We start from the raw sequence: 20273 nt of genomic DNA, 5'->3' as shown, positions 1-20273 counted from the left end.
GGCAGTTATATAAGGGAAGTTTACAATAATAAACACCTGCATCAAAAAAGAGGCTCTCAAATAAACAACCTAACATTGCACCTCAAGGGACTAGAAAAACAAGAACAACTAAGTCCAAAGTTAGTAGAAGAAAGAAAATAATAAAAATCAGGACAGAAATAGATAAAGACTAGAAAAAATAAACAAAACCAAGAGTTGAATTTTTTTGAAAAATAAAGTTGAAAGACCTATTGCTGGACTAATTAAGAAAAAACAAATAAAATAAAATTAATAAATTCATTTGATGCATGCAATCTACCAGAACTGAATTATGAAGAAATAGAAAATCTTAATAGACCAACAGCAAGCCAGCAAGGAGATTGAATCAGTAATATAAAGTCTCTCATCAAAAAAAGGCCCAGGACCTGATGGTTTTGCTGTGAATTCTATCAAAACTTAAAGAAGAATATCAATTCTTTTCAAACTCGTCCAAAAAATTGAAGAGGAAAAATTGTTTCCACCCTCATTTTATGAGGCTAGCATCATCCAGAGACCAAAGCCAGACAAAGACACTACAAAAAAGAAAATGATATAATATTCCTGATTAATTACAAAAATATTCCTGATGAAGAAAAATATGCAAAAAATTCTAGAAAACCAAATTCAACAGCACATTAAAGGGATCATTCACCATGCTCAAGTAGGATTCATCCCAGGATGCATGGATGGTTCAACATACATAGATCAATAAATGTGATACATCACAATGACAGAATAAAGGACAAAACCACATGATCATTTCAATAGATGCAGAAAAAGCATTTGACAAAATCCAACATCCTTTCATTATGAAAATTCTCAATGAATTAGGCATAGAAAGAATGTACCTCAAAATAATAAAGGCCATGTATATGACAAACCCAGGGCTAATATCATACTCAATAAGAAAAAGTTATGCCAAGTGTGACGGCTCACACCTGTAATCCCAGCACATTGTGAGGCCAAGGTGGGAGGATAGCTTGAGGTCAGGAGTATGAGACTAGCCTGAGCAATAATAGAAAGACCTCATTTCCACAAAGTATTTAAAAATTATGTGGGTGTGGTTGCACATGCCTGTAGTCCTAGCTACTTGGGAGGCTGAGGAGGGAAGATCACTGAGCCCAGGAATTTAAGGTTGCTGTGTTAGCACCACTGTATTCTCTTCGGCAGCCACAGGTGACTGCTTTAGTTCTTCAAATTGACCTCCCCCAAGCTGGACATAGTGGCACTTGTAATCCCATAACTACTCAGAGGGCTGAGGTGGGAGAAGTCCTTGAGACCAGGAGTTTCAGACTGCAGTGAGGTATGATTGTGCCACTGCACACTAGCCTGGGCAACAGAGCAGGCCCTGTCATTAAAACAAATTTTTTAAACAATAAAAAGTTGCAATCTTTTCCTCTAAGATCTGAAAAAAGACAGGGATGTCCGCTCTTGCCACTTCTATTCAATATAGGTACTGGAGTTCCCAGCTAGAGCGGTTAAACAAGAGAAAGAATTGAAAGGCATCTAAACTGGAAAGGAACAAGTTAAATTGTTTCTGTTTGCAGATGACATGATTTTATATAGAGAAAACCCTAAGGCTCCACCAAGAAAAAAAAACGGTTAGAATTAAACAAATTTAGTAAAGTTGCAGGATATAAAATCAACATACAAAAATAAGTAGCATTTCTATATATTAACAGCAAACTATCTGAAAAACTAAAAAGTTTCTGCATAACAAAAAAAACAATTAAGATAGTGAACCTAAACTACAGAATGGGAGAAAATACTTGTAAACTATACTTCTGATAAAAGGTTAAAATCCAAAATATATAAGAAATTCCAACAACTCAATAGCAAGAAAATCACCTGATTTTAAAATGGGCAAAGGACCTGAATATACATTTCTCAAAAGAAGATATACAACCCAACAGGTATATTTTTTAAAAAGTTAAATATCACTAATCATCAGGGAAACACAAATAAAAACCACAATGAGATATCACTTCACACCTATTAGAATAGCTGCTATCAAAAAGTCAAGAGATAACAAGTATTGGCCAGGAGGTGGTGGAAAGGAAACTTTGAACACTGCTGGTGGAAATTTAAATTAATACAGTTATTATTTAAAACAGTGTCAGTTCTTCAGAAACTTAAAAAATAGAACTACCATATGATCTAATAATTCCACTACTGGGTAGTTATGCAAAGGAAATGAAATCTGTATGTTGAAGAAATGTCTGTATTCCCAGGTTTATTGCAGCATTATTTACCAAAGCCAAGATATGTAATCAACCTGAATGTCCATCAATGGATGAATGGATAAAGAAAAATGTGGTGTGTGTATATATATGTGTGTGTGTGTGTGTGTGTGTGTGTGTGTGTGTGTGTGTGTGTGTAATGGAATACTATTACACCATAAAGAAGGAAATCCTGGCATTGTCAATAATATAGATGAACATGGACATTATGTTAAAAAATATAACCTTAGCACAGATAGATACATACCTCATGATCTCACTCCTATGTGGAAGCTATAAAATCTAACCCATAGAAGTAGAGATGGTGGTTATCAGGGTCTAGGGGTGGTTGGAGTGTGGTTGAGGAGACGTTAATCAAAAGATACAAAATTTCAATTAGATAGGTGAAATAAATTCAAAAGGCCTATTATACAGCTTGGTGACTATAGTTGACAATATATTTTATTCTTGAAAAATGGTAAGAGACTGGATGTCATGTGTTCTCACCATAAAAATGATAACTGTGAGGTAATACATGTGTTAATTAGCTAGATTCCACAATGTATATATGTTTCAAATCTTCATGTTGTATGCAACAAATATATACAATTTTACCTGTCAATGTACAAAAAATAAAAAATATTTTTTAAATGCAAAGTGGGCAAGAGTCAAGACAATCAAAACTACAAGTAAGAGGGTAACCTTTTTCCCTATCATTTGCCTTTTACTGAGCTGTTTGCACAGTAGCCTTTTTAACCAAGGACCAAAGTTGGTTTTTTTTTCCTGGAAACAAAGGCTTGAACAACGAGTCATGCTAGCTGTTAAGAATGGCAAAAGCCACATGTATGTGTGCATTAGTGTATGTGTGTACATATGTATGTAAATGTATGTACATGTGTGGTATATATGTATGTGTTTATATGTGTTTGTATGTGTGTGCATGTGTGTGTGTTAAGCGTTGAAGCTGACCTTGGTGATTACCACAATTCTAAATTAAAACAATAGGTTTAGGGTAAGATACGCTGGGGCTTTATCCCTCAGGCAATGAAAAGTCACTGACTCTTAAAGTAGGGAAGTGACATGGTCAGATCTGGACGTCAGGAAGATGACTGTGGAGAGGGATAACTCTCTCTCCCCTTGACACTGGAATGGAGGAGCAGAGGCCAAAGGAAAGGAAACCGGTTTGGGGATATTCTCATACTAATCCAGGGGAGAGAAGTAAGGACCTGAAATAGAGCAGCAGCTGTGAAATAGAAAGGAAGGGATGATAACACATCAAAGCTGAGTTCCAAGAGTCACCCAACAGACAATATGTGACATACAAATTTTAATTAAATCAAACATTTATCATGACATTAAACTTATTTTTCAATTGACTACTCCAAGAATTCCAGTCAGGATTCCATTTTATTAAAATTATAATTCATTGCTGGATGTGACTGTGACAAAGGTTCCCTGAAAGAGTGCCTATTGTACTGTAAGGTGACATAGAAAATATGCTGAGTGAATGGGGTGGGTTAGGGAGCCCTTGACAGGCAGCAACAGACCTACCCTGTTTCCTGCCTCTTCCTGTAATTAGGTCTGTAATGATGGGTGGGTGACTTAACTTATAGCCTCCATGGCCTCATCTGCAAAATGAGGATAATAAGATCCCAACTTCAAATAGGAAAACTCAAATAGGTAGCATGCATGTTATCACTATGGAAATATTTTTAATAGAATCTTGCAAGGGAGGCTGAGTTTGGATAATGGAAAATTTGATGCAGTTGAGTTATAGAAACCTATTGTTTTACCATGGCTTCTATTCTATGCTCATAAAATAATGATAGCAGTTTGAGTTTCTTTTTGTTTTGTTTTGTTTTGTTTTGTTTTGTTTTGTTTTGTTTTTTGTTTTGTTTTTGAGACGGAGTCTCACTCTGCTCACCCAGGCTAGAGTGCAGTGGCGCAATCTCGGCTCACTGCAACCCCCACCTCCCAGATTCAAGGGATTCTCCTGCCTCAGCCTCCCCAGTAGCTGGGACTACAGGCGCATGCCACCACGCCCAGCTAATTTTTTTTTTTTTTGTATTTTTAGTAGATAACGGGGTTTCACTGTGTTTTGATCTCCTGACCTCATGATCTGCCTGCCTCGGCCTCCCAAGTGCTAGGAGCCACCGTGCCCGGCCGTGAGCCACCGTGCGTGAGCCACCATGCCCGGCCGCTTGAGTTTCTTAAACACTAACTATATCCCAGATACTGAGATAAATGTCTTGCATGTATTGGCTCATTAAGTCCTCATAAAAATTCTAGAAGATAGGCGGGGTGATAGGCCAAATACTGAAGAACTAAGTGTGTCTGCAGCATGGACAAATCAGACTAGCTTAGAGCAACAATGAGAATGGATGCAAACAACAAACAATATAGCTAGACAGGTTTGTCCTAACTAATGGAAGGTCTGGAAGTGGGCTCCTACTTTACCAATGAGAAAATTGGAGCCATGTAGTGCTGGACCCCTATTGCGTCCAGTAGGGATGGTACTGTGTCTCAGGCTGAAGATGAGACCTAGAGACAGCAAATGAGACATAGGGTTTACGGGGGGGAATTACACATGGGGTGGTCCAGTGGTGGCACCCTGCACAAGAAGACAACTACAATTTGTAAAAAGTATGCTCTTTATACAGCATTTTTACTTAGTGCTCTCTACCTAGCAACCCACATTTCATCCAAAGCAAAGGGCCTCAGTGCCCTTACAGCCTGTGTGCCAGGGGAATGAGCCAGAGGTTTGGCTGTTCTTCATGGATAAGCAGTGGATCTCCATGTTGGCCACTCTCAGATTCCTTAGCTTGGAACTCCAAACTAATGCTCTTCTTAGACCATAGGGTCACCCTCAGGGTATGCTTCAGTTATGGCTGTCAGGTGCCTCTGCCATACAAGCTAACTGAGATTGTATAATTACCTCCACCTAGATCACGTGACTAGTCAGTGGCAGCACAAGGGGACCAATTCTGGAATCATCTGACTTCAAAGCCGTCTATCTTAGTCATCATGGTAGCCCACCTCCCAACTCCAGATTTGCGCAATTGCTACTGATGCCTGAAATTTGCCATCAATACCCAAAGGATCAACATATAGTTTAGGAGATCCTACATACATTGGTACATTCCTAATACTTTAGCAGAACTGATATTGAAAGAGGAAAATGTCAGTCAATAAACATCTGAGAATAACAAGATAATAAGCCCTAATCAAAAGAGCCTCATAGTAAATTCAATCTACCAAAAATACTTAATTTTAGAAACATGATATTAGCTAGATGAATGGCAAAAAAGAGATTGAATGTAATTTTATTTCCAATGAAACACTTAATGTCATCTCATGCATGTCTGTTCATAAAATTAAATTAATTAAAATAGGCTTATATAATAGTTTCTGTTACATAGATTGAAAAGTGGCTCCAGGTGCCTTCTCTTCACATATTCTGTGTCTGTTTTGGGGAGTCCTGATCGTTCAGAAGATGCCAGGGCTGACACTGGGCTCTGTCATATGCAATGTTTATTAATGATCTGTAAAAGTTGTTCTTGATTAATCTTAATGAAAATTGCAGAGCTTGGTCTTTACAGTGCAATTGCTAAAAAAGTCATAGGAATGACAGCAGAATGCCAAGTAGTAACTGGCTTGTCCCCAACAGTTAATTCAAGTAAAGGTCTTAATCCTTGTGGCAGGGTCACCCTGCCAAGCGATATGGCAGGACAAGAAATAAAAAACTGAAATTATATTGTTTTTACTGAAGGCAAGAATGCCTAAACCTGCCTCCCAGCCTCCTTTCCTTTTTATTTCTTTCTTACATTTTATTTTTTTCTCTTTTTTTCTGTCTATTCCTTCCTTCCCTTCATCACTTCTTCTCCCTCTTTTCTTTTCTTTCTCTCTCTCTCTTTCCCTTTATTTCCCCCAAAAGTCCGTTGTCTCACTCTGTTCCAAAATGGCATTAAATTCAGCATTCATAAGCCTACTTCAATTAGAGTGATGTTCAGTACATGGACAGAAATTTTTATTTTTAGCAAAATTATTTGTAATATGAAAACTGAATATATATAGAAATAATTGTTGATAAACTAATATTGATAGAATGTTCGCCATGTGCCAGGCACTATACCAAATAATCTACCTGAATTACTTCACAAATACCAACACTCTGTGAAGAACAATTTCCAAATGAAACTCAAGCTCTGTTAGAATAAAAACATCTTCTGACCAGTGACACACAGCTTGTGACATAGCAAAGGCTCTGAATCATGTTCATCTTTTATTAGCCCGTTTTCTGTTGCTTACTGACAGAATATTTGAAACAGACTACATGCAAAGAAAAGGAATTTATTTCTTATAGTTCTAGAGGCTAAGAAGTCCAAGGCTGAGGGACCACATCTGGTGAGAGACTTCTTGCTGGTGGAGACTCACTGTGAAATCGCAAGGGGGCGCAGGGAATCTTATGATGAGGAGTTGAGTGAGCTTATGTGCTAGCTCAAGCCTCTTCCTCTCCTTATTAATCCACCAGTTCCACTGCCATGATAACCCACTAATCCATTAACCCATGAATCCACTAATCTGTCAATGGAATCATTCATTCATAAGGGCAGATCCCTTATGATCCAATCACCTCTTAAAAGCTCCCTTTCAATACTGCCACTTGGAGACTTTCTAATACATGAAATATGTGGGACATATTCAGACCACAGCACCATCTGATGCCATAAATGTTCAAAGGTATGGAAATGATTATATAAATTCTGGCATATGTAAAAAATAGAAAAATGGGTAACGACCAGGTGCGGTGGCTCACACCTGTAATCCCAGCACTTTGGGAGGCCAAGGCAGGCAGATCACCTGAGATCGGGAGTTCGAGACCAGTCTGACCAACATGGAGAAACCTCATCTCTACTAAAAATACAAAATTATCCAGGCATGGTGGCATGTGCCTGTAATCCCAGCTACTAGGGAGGCTGAGGCAGGAGAATCGCTTGAACCCGGGAGGCAGAGGTTGTGGTGAGCCAAGATCGTGCCATTGTACTACTCTAGCCGGGGCAATAAGAGCAAAACTCTGTCTCAAAAAAAAAAAAAAGAAAGAAAGAAAGAAAAGAAAAATGGGTAACCATTAAACATCATGGTTTACATTAATATTCAGGGCATGAAAAATGCTTACGCATTTAAAGTATACATGGTAGAATACACACATACACACATGCACACATGTTTAAACCAACTTCAGCTTTTTAAATTTTTTATTTATTTTTAGCTACCCCTGCTGGAATGGGAACCTCCACTTTTTAATAAATCTGTTTTTATAAAAAGAAAGGACATAAAGCTCTGTGATGAAATTGAGTAGTTTTAATTTTCTTCTTTATTCTTTACTATATTTTTTAATATTTAGGAATAATCATGTATAACTAATATAACTAGAAAAGAAAATGTTATTTCAAAAAGAAAAGAAGTTTTGACAGGTAGAGATGACAGGAAGGTGTTTGTATTAGGGTTCTCTGGAGAAACAGAACAAACAGGGTGTCTATTACTTATAAAAATTTGTTTTAAGAAATTGGTTCACAAAATTGTGGAGGCTAGTCAAGTCTAAAATCTGCAGGGTGGACCAGCAGGCTGGAGATCCAGGGAAGAGTTGATATTGTAGCTTGAGTCCAAAAGCAGGCTGGATTCAGAATTTCATCTTCCTTGGGGAACAGCAGTAATTTTTCTCTTAAGGTCTTCAATTGACTGTGTAAAGCCCACACACATTGTGGAGAGTAATCTGATTTACTCCGTCTACTGATTTAAATGTTCATCTCACCTAAAAAACACCTTCCCAGCAACATCTAGCCTGGTGTTTGACCAAATATCTGGATACAAAGGCCTAACCAAATTGACACATAAAATTAACCATCGCAGTGTTCCTCCCTCCCTTAGGCAATAGCATCTGCAAAAGCGCAGAGTTAGAATATATGGAGATGAGTCAAGGTGACTATCAAAATGTATCAATGGCAAAAAACCTCAATTACTTTTGCACCAACATAATAGTAACAACACTTTCACTTCATTGGATAAGTGGCAGAGCCTTTAGAGGTTTGTGGACAGGGGAGTCTAGTGTGACCAGCGCTGTCTTTCCCTTTGAAATACCAGGAGCCCCACATGTAGTGGAGCCGTATGCCATTAGCATCCTTGGATCACTGTGTCTTTTGGCTCTTAATGGAAGGGTCCTCACAGTGTCCCTGGCACACTGTTGTCCATTGCTTACTCTGTTCATGTAACACAGTTCTCACTCTAACCCAGTGACACTTCTCGGAAGAATCCACGTGATATACTGGGAAATGCTTAGGATTTAGAACTCAGGAGAATTTGGTTCACATTCTACTTCTAAGAATCTTTTTTTTTTTTTTTTTTTTTTTTTTAAGAAACGGAGTCTCACTCTGTCACCCAAGCTAAAGTGCAGTGGTACAATCATAGCTCACTGTAGCCTGGAAATCCTGGGCTCAGGGGATCTTCCCACCTCAGCCTCCCAAGTAGCTGGGATTACAGGCGAATGCCACTGCACCAGGCCCTACTTCCAAGAATCTTAAACATGTTGAATCTCAGTTTCTTCCTGAGGAAACTGGGGATAATAATGTGGAAGGCCACACCATAAGGACTAATCCAGGTTTGAATATTGAAGGACAGTTGAAGTGACTTCAGCTCACTGCCACAATAGAAAGAAGCAAGACACAAAGCACAGAGAAGTAAGGGCACAGGAAGTGGGCGGGGCTGTGGTGTCCCTCTCTGTTCCGTACAGAGGGAAGTGAATTGCAATGGTCTCAGCTCCCCACACAGGAGGAGAAATCTACCCAGTCACAAGCCTTAAAAAGTGATATGCCGAGGTCAGCCCCTGCCTGTTTGCAAAAGCCAATTGTTAAACTTGCAGGAATTGTACAAGTCAGTTGAACTAAAGTTGGAAGCTTGAACTCATCCATGACAAAAATAGTGACACCACAGAAGTTGACAGACATTACAAATCAGGACCTTTTTTTCCCAGAGAGACAGTTGTTAAACATTTACCAGCCCAACCGTCAAGCTCTGCACCCAGTCTTCTGCAGGCTGGGAGAGAGGCCACATTGGCACTCAGAGATTAACCCCTTTACATGATATTCCTGTTGACACAGAGCCATGTTCTTGCTCTCACTGTATCTATGTGCCTACAGTTGGCCTGGCCATAGCCCATCACAACATACATCATGTGTGTGGGGTGTGTGTGTGTGTAGGTGTAAGTTAAATAATGCACACAAAAATCTTTGGCCAGGACTCCCCACACTCTCCACATGAGCCTGTGGCTGTTAAGTGTCTGGGCCATGTTAGAAAACAGCAAAAGGGTAGATGAAGATTCGGGTTAAATGACTCTCCCAGTTTGGACATGAGATACTCACCAGTCCCACAGAGCTCTGTTTAAACAGAGACTTCTCTTGTGGAACATCTAATGGGATACACACTTTCTTTTTTTTGGAGACGGAGTGTCACTCTGTCACCCAGGCTGGAATGCAGTGGTGTGATCTCGGATCACTGCAACCTCCACCTCCCGGGTTCAAGGGATTCTCCTGCCTCAGCTACTACTGAGAAGCTGGGACTACAGGCGTGTGCCACCATGCCCAGCTAATTTTTGTATTTTTAGTAGAGACAGGGTTTCATCATGTTGGCCAGGCTGGCGTCAAACTCCTGACCTCAGGCGATCTGCCCGCCTCGGCCTCCCAAAGTGCTGAGATTACGGCATGAGCTACCACGCCCAGCCAGGATACACACTTTCTGTAGCACTGGATTAGAAGTTGCCCAATGGAAGGGTTTGATTCTGGTTTTTAGAACAGTGATTTACAAACTCTTTGCTCCATACTCTCTAAAATAATGTTGAAAGCTACACCCCTCACACAGTTCTAAGTTGACATCTAAAATTTTATCCAACATTATGTTTATTTTTGCCAACAAGAAACAAAACACATTAAATAATTTTTAAATTAGTTGAAATGGGAATAATCTCTTAAAATATATTTCATAATATAGTTGTTTTAAAAAATAAGTTTTACTCCCTCATTTAATAAATCACACTGCTATGGGCTGAATTTTATCCCCCCAAAATTCCTGTGTTGAAGCCCTAACCACAAATATAACAGTATCTGGAGATGAGGCTTTTGGGAGCTAATTAGGTTTAAATGAGGCTTAGTGCCCTTATTAGAAGAGACCCCAGAGAGCTTGCTGGCTCTCTCTCTCCACCTTGTGGGGGCACAACAGGAAGGCAGCCATCTGCAAGCCAGGAAGAGGGCCCTCACCAGAACCTGATCCTGCTAGCACCGTAATCTCAGACTTCCCAGCCTCCAGAATTGTGAGAAATACATTCCTCTTGTTTATGCCATCCAGTCTATAAATTTTGTTATGGAAGCCTGCGTTGATTAAGACCCACACAAAATCAGAGAATCATAAGAATGTCTATCCTTGAGTATTACCTTATGTATCTGGAAAATTGTAATAACTCCAAAAAACATTCCAGTTCTATTTAAAAGAAACTATGTCCCCAACCCAGAATGTTTTGGGTTTTGAATGCAGGCAGTGAAGCACTGTAGCAGGCCAGGCTACAGGGCCAGATGTGGGCTGCTAGGGAATGCTGAGTGCTGCCAGTCGCATAGGACAGAGGGCACGTTGGAAGAGGAAATGCACTATACAATAACAGGCATCTTGAAGGAAGGAGAGGAAATTAACGGGAATAAAAGAAGCACCAAATGTTTCACCCCCAACACACACACACACACACACTCCCCGTGCGTCTCTCACCCCTGAGTTAGGACCGTTTCAGGAAACAAATTGTTCTAAAAAATCCAGAATTCAGAACTTCAGAACTCCCCCGAGCGGGATCAACAAGGAAATGCTGACTTGGCGCACAGCTGCTGTCCTGACTTGGTCTCTATTGTTCTTCTAAGATTCCAGGGCACCAAAGCAGGCAGGGTCAGCAACGCTTTCATCTTCAAGAACACCATTGCTCTCACTTTTCTCTCCCTAGATCCACCCTGCTTTTGAATGTGAGTGCAGTTAGGCCTTCCCCATTACCTTTCCACTGGAAGGGAGTGCAAGCAGCAGCAAAGTATCCAACCACCATTCAGCTTGGAATCTGGCAGTACCTAACACCCGTGTCACTTAACCTCTCTGAGCCCCAGCTTCCTTGGTTGTAAAATGGGAAAAAAACCACATTGATGTAAGCTCCATGAATGCAGAAATTGATTTGTCTATTTGGGTCACTGCTTATATCTTTAGAGTTCTTCAACAGACACTTGTTGAAAGAATAAATGGATGAGCTGCATATGTAGCCTGTGGTGGAAATGAGGATGAAATGAGGTGATTAAGGTCAAACGCCTGGCACAGGAGAGATAATAACCATATCTTAATCCTCTCAGAGCCTCAGTTTGCTCATCTGTAAAATCAAAATTTATAATATTGATAGGCATCTACCTTTCAGAGTCACTGTGGCTATCAAAATGAGAACATGAATTGGGAAGCACTTCGTGAAATCACAAATTTCATGTCAGGGTAAGCATGGTGCCAAGACCAGCTCGGTCAGGGAGACCTTAACCCAGTGGCGCTAGAGGAATTAAAGACACACACACAGAAATACAGAGGTGTGAAGTGGGAAATCAGGGGTCTCACAGCCTTCAGAGCTGAGAGCCCTGAACAGAGATTTACCCACATATTTATTAACAGCAATCATTAGCATTGTTTCTATAGATATTAAATTAACTAGAAGTATCCCTTGAGGGAAACGAAGGGATGGGCCAAATTAATTGCAGCAGGAACACACCCTTAAGACACAGATCGCTCATGCTTTTGTTTGTGGCTTAAGAATGCCTTTAAGCGGTTTTCCACCCTGGGTAGGCCAGGTGTTCCTTGCCCTCATTCCTGTAAACCCACAATCTTCCAGCTTGGGCATTATGGCCATTATGGACATGTTACATTGCTGCAGAGATTTTATTTATGGCCAGTTTTGTGTCCAGTTTATGGCCAGGCTTTGGGGGCCTTGCTCCCAACACATGGTGGCTTTCAAACATTTTAAGAAGCAGATGGACCCTATGTTTCATACAGCAGGCTGATACTAAAGTCCAGCAGAGGCAATAGAATGGATCAGGGTTGAAGGCAAAGTTGGGCTCCATGGCCACCACAATGGCAGTCCCTACCACACAATGACTCCTGAAGTACCCTCAGCAAACTCAGATCTATAAGAAGGGAGGCTTTGGAAATCAATCTGTAGAGACTATGTCCATATATTGGGCTGAGTTAGCTCAGACCCCAGTAGTCCACATACTTCCTTTTGTATTTCCCTTCAAAGAAGACATGCAGGGAAGTAGAAATGGACCAATGGGTTCAGGCTCATACACCCATGGTGAAATTCTAACTACTCCATCAATAACTGTGTGACTTAAAGCAATATACCTCTCATGACTCAGTTCTCTCATTTGTAAAATGGTTCTGGTAGTGATACAGGTTTGTTATGAAGATGATTCCGTGTCTGCACAAAACGCCCTGGGCAATGAACATAGTTGACCTCCATGACTAACTCTCTTGCCTTTCCTTTGTTCTGGAATGTTCAAGGGCACCATTTTTTCCAGGTGACTGGGGCCCAATCAATTCTGCCTAAATTGTAACCATTGTTCACTCTGTTTAGGCCAGTTTATGCCTGAGAACTGCACCATTTATGGGTTGGTTGAAGCCATGTCTGTGTGAATAGAGTTGATGTAGGCAGAGTTTTAGCAGAAAAGGGTAGGTAGAGTGATTAATTCATCATTTTTTATTGGTCTGATTCAATCTGTGCAATTGAAAAATGGTATTACTTCCAAAAATTAGTACTAGGTACTATTTTTGAGTGTTCAGTATCCACCAGGCTAAGTGTTTTACATACATTATTTTATGAACCATCCTAACACCTCTACAGAGGACCAATTCTCTTCCCCATTGCACCTGGGAAGACTGAGACACTGGGACTAAAGCAACTAGCCTGACATCCACAAGCAGTAAATGGAGAAGTGTGACGTCAGATCTGGGCCTGCTTTAATGCAGGTTCTATGCCTGTGTGGTGTTGCTGGGGAAATATGTGTAATTTGCTCTAGCCCCTACAGCATTGGAATTCCTGTCTAATGTATAGGTCAATTATTGCTACTGAATTATGCGTCCCGTCATTCCTCTAGCAACTTCTATGGATTAATTGTCTAAAAAGAACCCTTTGAAGCATTTAAGTTGAAAGAAAAAATCTAAGGTCCTTCATTTTTTACCTTATAATTGTAACATGCTTCCTTAATAGTTCAGTTAAAAGAAATAATGTTGTCAATCTTTAGTTTGTTAATTGTTTCATGATTTGTCCCCAGCTAGATAGAGGTGAGCAAAAATAATAACGATAATTACGTGTGTTTTTTATTTAAAAGAAATTTTGAATGGAATCTCCCCATGAAGAACAGAAAGTAGATTTGCTCTATTTGAAAGGAAGAGGTTTAGGGGGTCTTCCCCTCCCCAACTAGCAGGTCCTAAGGCAACTCAGTGGTTTCTCTGGGACTCTTAGATCCATCTTGGGACAGCCAAAGGCCTGTGAACCCAGAAAGCCATTGAGCTTTGTCCATTAACTTGATAAATAACTTTCAGCACTGACTATGTCTGTGTGCTAAGCTTTGAGCTAAGTGGGAATGGAAGGTGGCATCCCTGCCCTCCAGAACCCGAGTGTCTAGAGAAGAAAGAGAAGGTGCAGATGTCATCTATAGGCCTTTTCTCTTAATCTGTGACTGATTAGGTACAGCAAAACATCCCTGGGGCTCTGCTCTGGAAGAACTGAACAAGACTTGTCACTAGGAGTAGAATTGCCTCCATTTTAGCTTCAAGAATGCTCCGAGGTCCTGCCCTCAAGAACTGATCTTGAAATACATTGTGTGTGTTTGTGGTTCTTTGCAACCACGGAGTAGCCTTACTAATGAGGATCAATGTCTGTAAATTATTAATTACTTTTACATAGTTTCATTCTTGTCTTTATTTAAGTCAAATCCCAGACACAAAATGAAAGAGAAAGAAAAGCCATGCAGTAAAAAAATGTTGTCTTCTTGCTATGCTTCTTGTTTTGTAGAGGAAACTAAAAATCATCTAAATGTCTTTTCATTAAGATGCTCCAGTGCGTTCTCTGTATAATGTTAATTGCCTAATGACATTAGCACCATGTGCTGTTTAATAGTCTCTCACCATTAGCTGGCAAAGCACTTTAACATCCATTATTCTATCCTTTGGGGCTCACAATAGTTCTGTGTGTGAAGCAATCAGGTAGTGCCTTATTTTACAACTATTGAAACTCAGGGTCAAATTAAACTACGTGCCCAGGATCACACGTTGCAAAGAGTACGGGTTTTAAAAACACAACAGTACCAGCTTAGTCCTGGAATTCTGCTTACCAGCTCTGGGCCATAGGGAAAATCATTTTACTTTCTCAGGCTACAATTCCTTCATAAATAGACAAGCAACTAGTCCTTATTAAAGGCCAGGCACTGTTATAAACTCCCTGCATGTGTTTATTCACTTAATCTTGACAATGTTACTAACATTTTATTGATGCAGAGATTAAAGCATCTATAGGGAGTTAAAATAACTTCTCTAAGGTCATGTTGCCCATAAGTGATGGAACAAGATGAGAACTTGGCTGTCTGGCACTGAAGTCTGTGATATTAACCCTCATACTACAGTAATGACAGTGTAATAAGGAAAATATCAATTGGGACCCATGATTGTGCCAGTCAGGATAGTAACAAACATCCCTAAAATCTTAGTGACTTAAAACAGTAAACAATTATTTTTCATTCACACTTTATGTTCATTACAGGAGGGGGGTGTGATAGCAGGATATCATCACATTTTATCCTGATTCAAGGACCCTGGTTAAGAAGGCTTCATCAGGAGCTCCTTGACTCATGATGGTGGATACAGGAGAGAAAAAATTTTTAAAGAGTATGGTTGATCCTGGTCTTAAAGCTTCTGCCCAGAAGTGACACATATTACTTCTGCTCATATTTCATTGGTCAAAAGCGACATCAATATCCAGACAAACATCATATGTTTGCACTTATTTGCAGGATCTAAAAATCAAAACAATTGAACTCAAGAACATAGAGAGTAGAATGATGGTTACCGGAGGCTGGGAAGCGTAGTGGGGGGTTAGGAGAGAGGTGGGGATGGTTAATGGGTAGGAAAAAATAAATAAAACCTATTATCTGATAGCACAACAGACTATAGTCAATAATAACTTAATTGTACATTTTAAAATAGCTAAAAGACTGTAATTGGATTGTTTGTAACTCAAAGGATAAATGCTTGAGGGAACGGATACCCCATTCTCCATGATGTGATTATTTCACATTGCACGCCTCAAATCACCTCATGTACCCCATAAATATATACACCTACTATGTATTCACAAAAATTAAAAATTAAAAAAGTATGCAGGGAGTCAATCCTACTACACACTTGAATAATATAGTAGTGGGCATGGCTGTGGATAGCACAAATGACCCCTCTCAATGACCTCCTGCACAGAAGCTCATTGGGAAAGTGCCTCAGAAACTGATGTGCTCCTCTCAAAGGCTGGATGCCATTTCTTCTCTTGCCTTGTCAATTTTTTTTTAAATGGCTCCTACAGTTTTCATTGTCAGTTAATATAAAGTACCATATGCTTTTTAACTTAAGAGTTAAAGTCAAAACAATGACCCAGAAACCAGGAACTTCACCAAGATCAAGAAAAACCTCATCCTTCAGTTACAAGCATTTCTTCTAATGTTCATGGGTTGCCTGTCTAATTTATTACAATATTTCCATATTCTCAACCCAATTCAACTTTACTTTCTTACGTAAATAGCTTTGCATTACCTTACAACTTAAGAACAGAGACTGCAAAGATTCAATTGAGTACATGGAATCATTCATTCATTCTTTGTTTTTTTCTTTTAAAAAAGGACACTGCGTGTCTTAAGTCCTACCATATGAAAAGCAGGATGCTCCAGGCTGTGAGGAATATAAGGCTGACTCAGGCAGGAATAATGCCTTCAAGGGCCTTATACTCTTTACCAAAAAGCTTGGATATATATGAACATTAATAGAAAGTATTGGACACCCAGGCATCCACCCATCCACCTACTCAATAAACACCTGCTAAGTGTTAACCAAGTGCCAGCTATAGTACAATCTTAAGACAGGAATATAAAGAGTAGTCATTCAAAGTCCCCATTCTCAATTAGTTTAGAGGAGACAGATTATTATAACAGAGCACCCTAATTATTGTTCACCAAGGATGCAATGAGAACACAGGGAAAGGTACATAAGTCAGACTTGGAAGTCAGGGCAGCCTACTGGCCAGAGTTAAACCAAGCTTCACTCTAAAAGATGGAGTAGAAGCTCTTCCAATGAATGAGGTAATGGACATTCCAGATTGAGGAAGCACCATGGTCCCAGAGAGGAAAGAAGGAACACAAGGTTCAGACAATGACTTGTTGTTTGGATGGCTAGAGTCTAATGTGTGCATGAGGAATGAGAAGAATAACTAAGGCACCGGACAGATCATGAGGAATTTTGTGTGCCAGACTAGGAATTTTCCATTGTATCTTACAGACCAGTAGTATCTAAATATTTTGATCCCCTATTTTTATTAATAAAATTATATGAAGATATGCATATCTAATAAAATTATATTTATTACCTATTCTATTAATTATATTCATATGTTTAAAAACATATACCATAAAATATACATAATATAGGGATTTTAAAGGATAATGAGAAAATAAAAATACTTTAAAATATTTTAATTTAATTACAGTATCTAATTTAAATATTTTAATTTAATTACAATTTTAAAATATTTTAAATTACTTACAATTTAATTTAATTAAGACTTTTCTGCTTTCACAATTTATTAGACAGTAATGGGTTTAAACATAATCCTTTTTTAAAAAAAATTTTAATAGTTTGTGATATAGTAATGTAAAGGTCAGGTTTTAAGTTCAATATATTTCTATACCAGGCTTCAGTGGCTATCAGAGCTAAACATATATCTTATAAATGTTTTCCAACCTCATAAATGGATTTAAGCCCTTATAAATGGGTTCAGACATCATCAGAAATCTTCATTTAGAAGATATTTAAACATTAGTAAATGTGCAGCTCTAAGAATTTTGATAGATGATATAATGTAACTTTGGTTTTGCAACAAAATTCTTAAAAAGATGGAAATACTTCCAAACTTCCATTCTCAAAATGCTTTCTTCAGAGCATCAGTTTCTTTAAAAATCAATTACTTTCTTGCTCATTCTTAAGTTATCATCCTGAGTTGGAAGAAATAAATTAAGCAAGTTTATGTTTTTTTTTCAAATATGTGCTAGAAGGAATATTAATGGCGATTAATTATCACAAAAATATCAGCAAATTTGGAACACTTGTCTTCTTGTCAAAGACAAATGAATAGCTCACCTTTAAGTCTGACAACTCTTTTAAGCATTTTGAAGTCACATAATCATTGCATTTGGGGGGCAATGAAGGTTTTTCTAGTAATTCTACTACAAAGTATTATATTCTACCATTTGATTTTCTGCATAAATACCATCATTTAATCATAAACTAAAACAGTTCAAAATACTCTGAAAGAAAGAATGCTCATGACTACAGGAAATCATCCAATGGTAGAAATTCTTCTGTCTTCTCAAGATGCCTCCTCCATACTTACAGTCAGAGGATGACCAGACATGTATCCCCTAAGTTTCCAATATCAATCTATATATCAAATGTTGGTAAAGCTTTTCAACATAAGTAACAAAAGCTGTGAATGGAAGTTCTAACATTTTCTTCCTGCATCTCAGTGGATGACCCAGCTCAGCCCTGGGATGTAAACACTCTATTTCAGAGACCACAGCTCTAAGGAGTAGGTCAGAAAAGAGTGATGGGATAATGAGGTCACATTTGTATTTAGAAGGAGCAGCTGGAAACCATGACAGTATGGGCTGGAAGGAGGTGAGGCTGAGGCAGGGATCCCAGACTCAGGCATGTTGGTGGTCTGAACTAAGTCACAGAAGGGCTAGAAAGAAGGAAACAGTTGACATTTTGGTTGGAAATAGAATGTGTAATGAAGTATGAAATCAATAATCTATCACAGGTTAATGTTGGGTAGAAAAAGATGCTGGTGCCATTCCCTGAGACAGAGGTTACACAGCAGGTTTTGGAGGAAGGTTTCAAAGAGCCTTTAAAAGTATAGATAAAAGGCTAAGGATGTTCAGAGACTCCTTCCAGTTATTAAAGAACCCAAGAAGTCTTCATGGAAGGGGTGACATTGAAAGTGCAGAGCCAAGGATGCCCACTCTGGTCTTATACATGTGTCTCTCCATTTACCTATATCAACAGGTATGTGCGGTCAAGGACAAAACACGATGTTGACATGAGGATTGGAATCCACTCAGGCTCGGTACTGTGCGGTGTTTTGGGACTAAGGAAGTGGCAGTTTGATGTCTGGTCTTGGGATGTGGACATTGCAAACAAACTCGAATCTGGAGGAATCCCCGGGTAAGACAAAGCAAAGCCCTTTTCATGCTTAACGGTTGTCATTTGCTCATTTTGTGACAGTGGGTTTCCTGTGTACAGAAATTCAGGGTTAGATCTAGGAAGCAATTATTTGGAAGGAGACCAGACACTGAAACATCATACAACTATTAGCTTCCAAAATCTAGTTAAATGCATCAGAGGCAACGAGGATGTGGAATAACACTGAGGTGTTGAGGTCTCTGCCCTGCACAGCATTGGTCCTTAGACTTGGCCACACATTCGAATCTCCAAAGGAACATTTAAAAAATACTAGTGTCCAGACCCCGTGCCAGTTTGTTTAAAGCAGAATCCATGCAGAATCTATTTTCAATTCTTCAGTGAATTATAATGGGCAGCCAGGATTAAGACCTACTGACTTTCCATGCATGATCTAGGACTCAGTGAGGAAATTCAGGCTCTTCCTTAGAAACTCAACTTTTCAAATTTGGCTATCAAGATTGGTTGACATAGGATCCCCAAAGGTGCTAGTGGTCTGCAAAGGCCACTGCAACTAAGGTAAGTCTTGAAAAGTTGTATCAAGATTCTGTTTACAGAGACTGGACCTAATAAGATATCAAATATATGTGAGCCAGTGTGAGTTTCTTCTGCCTCTCTTTCTTAAAGATGATGGATGGATTGCTGGATGGATGGATGAATGGATGGATGGATGGATATATATAGAGAGAGAGAGTACACTTCCACATATTCCTTTCCCTACCCCCTAGACCTGCCCTTGGAGTCACAGATTTCTCTGGTATGTGCCATCATTCCTTGCAAATTATGTTTAATATCAAGTAATATGTTATCAAGGGGGAAAAAGACAACAAGAGGTGGAATCAGAGTAACTAGGATTCCCACTCTGCCCCTTGCTAAACTCTATTATCTTCAGCAAGTTATGTAAGGCATGCACAGCACCTGGCATGTGATTTTAGTGTGAACTTGGCTTGCATCACTCTACCTGTGTGATCTCAGGCCAGTGCTTAACTTCGGAGTCCAACTTTCTTCACTGCAGGAAGAAAGATAATAATACTTATGATTTACTACCTTGTGAGCTTATTTTCCTCCTCCGTGAGAGTTTGTTCTCTCATCTGCTATAATTCGCATAATCTACCTCACAGGTCTCCTCTGAAGATTATCTCAGGCAATGGGTATGAAGCACTTTTTTTATACATTGTGCAGGGACAGCCCCAGGTCAGTTACTATTCTTATGGGGATCCTTCACTCTATGTGGTGTGTCATGGCTGTTTGCCAGACAGGTTTCGAATTGAGGAAAGTCTGATGTGTTACTGCTGGTTTTCTTAAATCTTTCCATTCTTTAGGATTTTCCCACAAGTAACTACCTGCTGAATTTAGACAAACAAGATAGCCGATTCATCTGTGTTTCCAGGCCTGTATCTTAAAAGCATCACCAAATGGGGAATTGCCCATATA

General features: G+C 39.2%; 1 protein-coding gene across 3 annotated transcripts in view; it reads left to right on the top strand.

Annotated features, from left to right (window-relative positions):
- The window catches only part of ADCY8 (adenylate cyclase 8), a 271269-nt gene that overhangs the window by 118232 nt on the left and 132764 nt on the right, over positions 1-20273 (top strand). For all 3 annotated transcript variants that reach the window (XM_003256212.3, XM_030795007.1, XM_030795008.1), the window contains exon 6: positions 18666-18824. In XM_003256212.3, coding sequence (XP_003256260.1) covers positions 18666-18824 — 159 coding nt within the window. The remainder of the gene's footprint in view (positions 1-18665; positions 18825-20273) is intronic.

Source organism: Nomascus leucogenys, chromosome 16, assembly GCF_006542625.1.
Source record: "Nomascus leucogenys isolate Asia chromosome 16, Asia_NLE_v1, whole genome shotgun sequence".
NCBI classification, from domain to species: Eukaryota; Metazoa; Chordata; class Mammalia; order Primates; family Hylobatidae; genus Nomascus; species Nomascus leucogenys.
The sequence above is the reverse complement of the archived record's forward strand: the minus strand, read 5'-3'. Positions and strand labels throughout refer to the sequence as shown.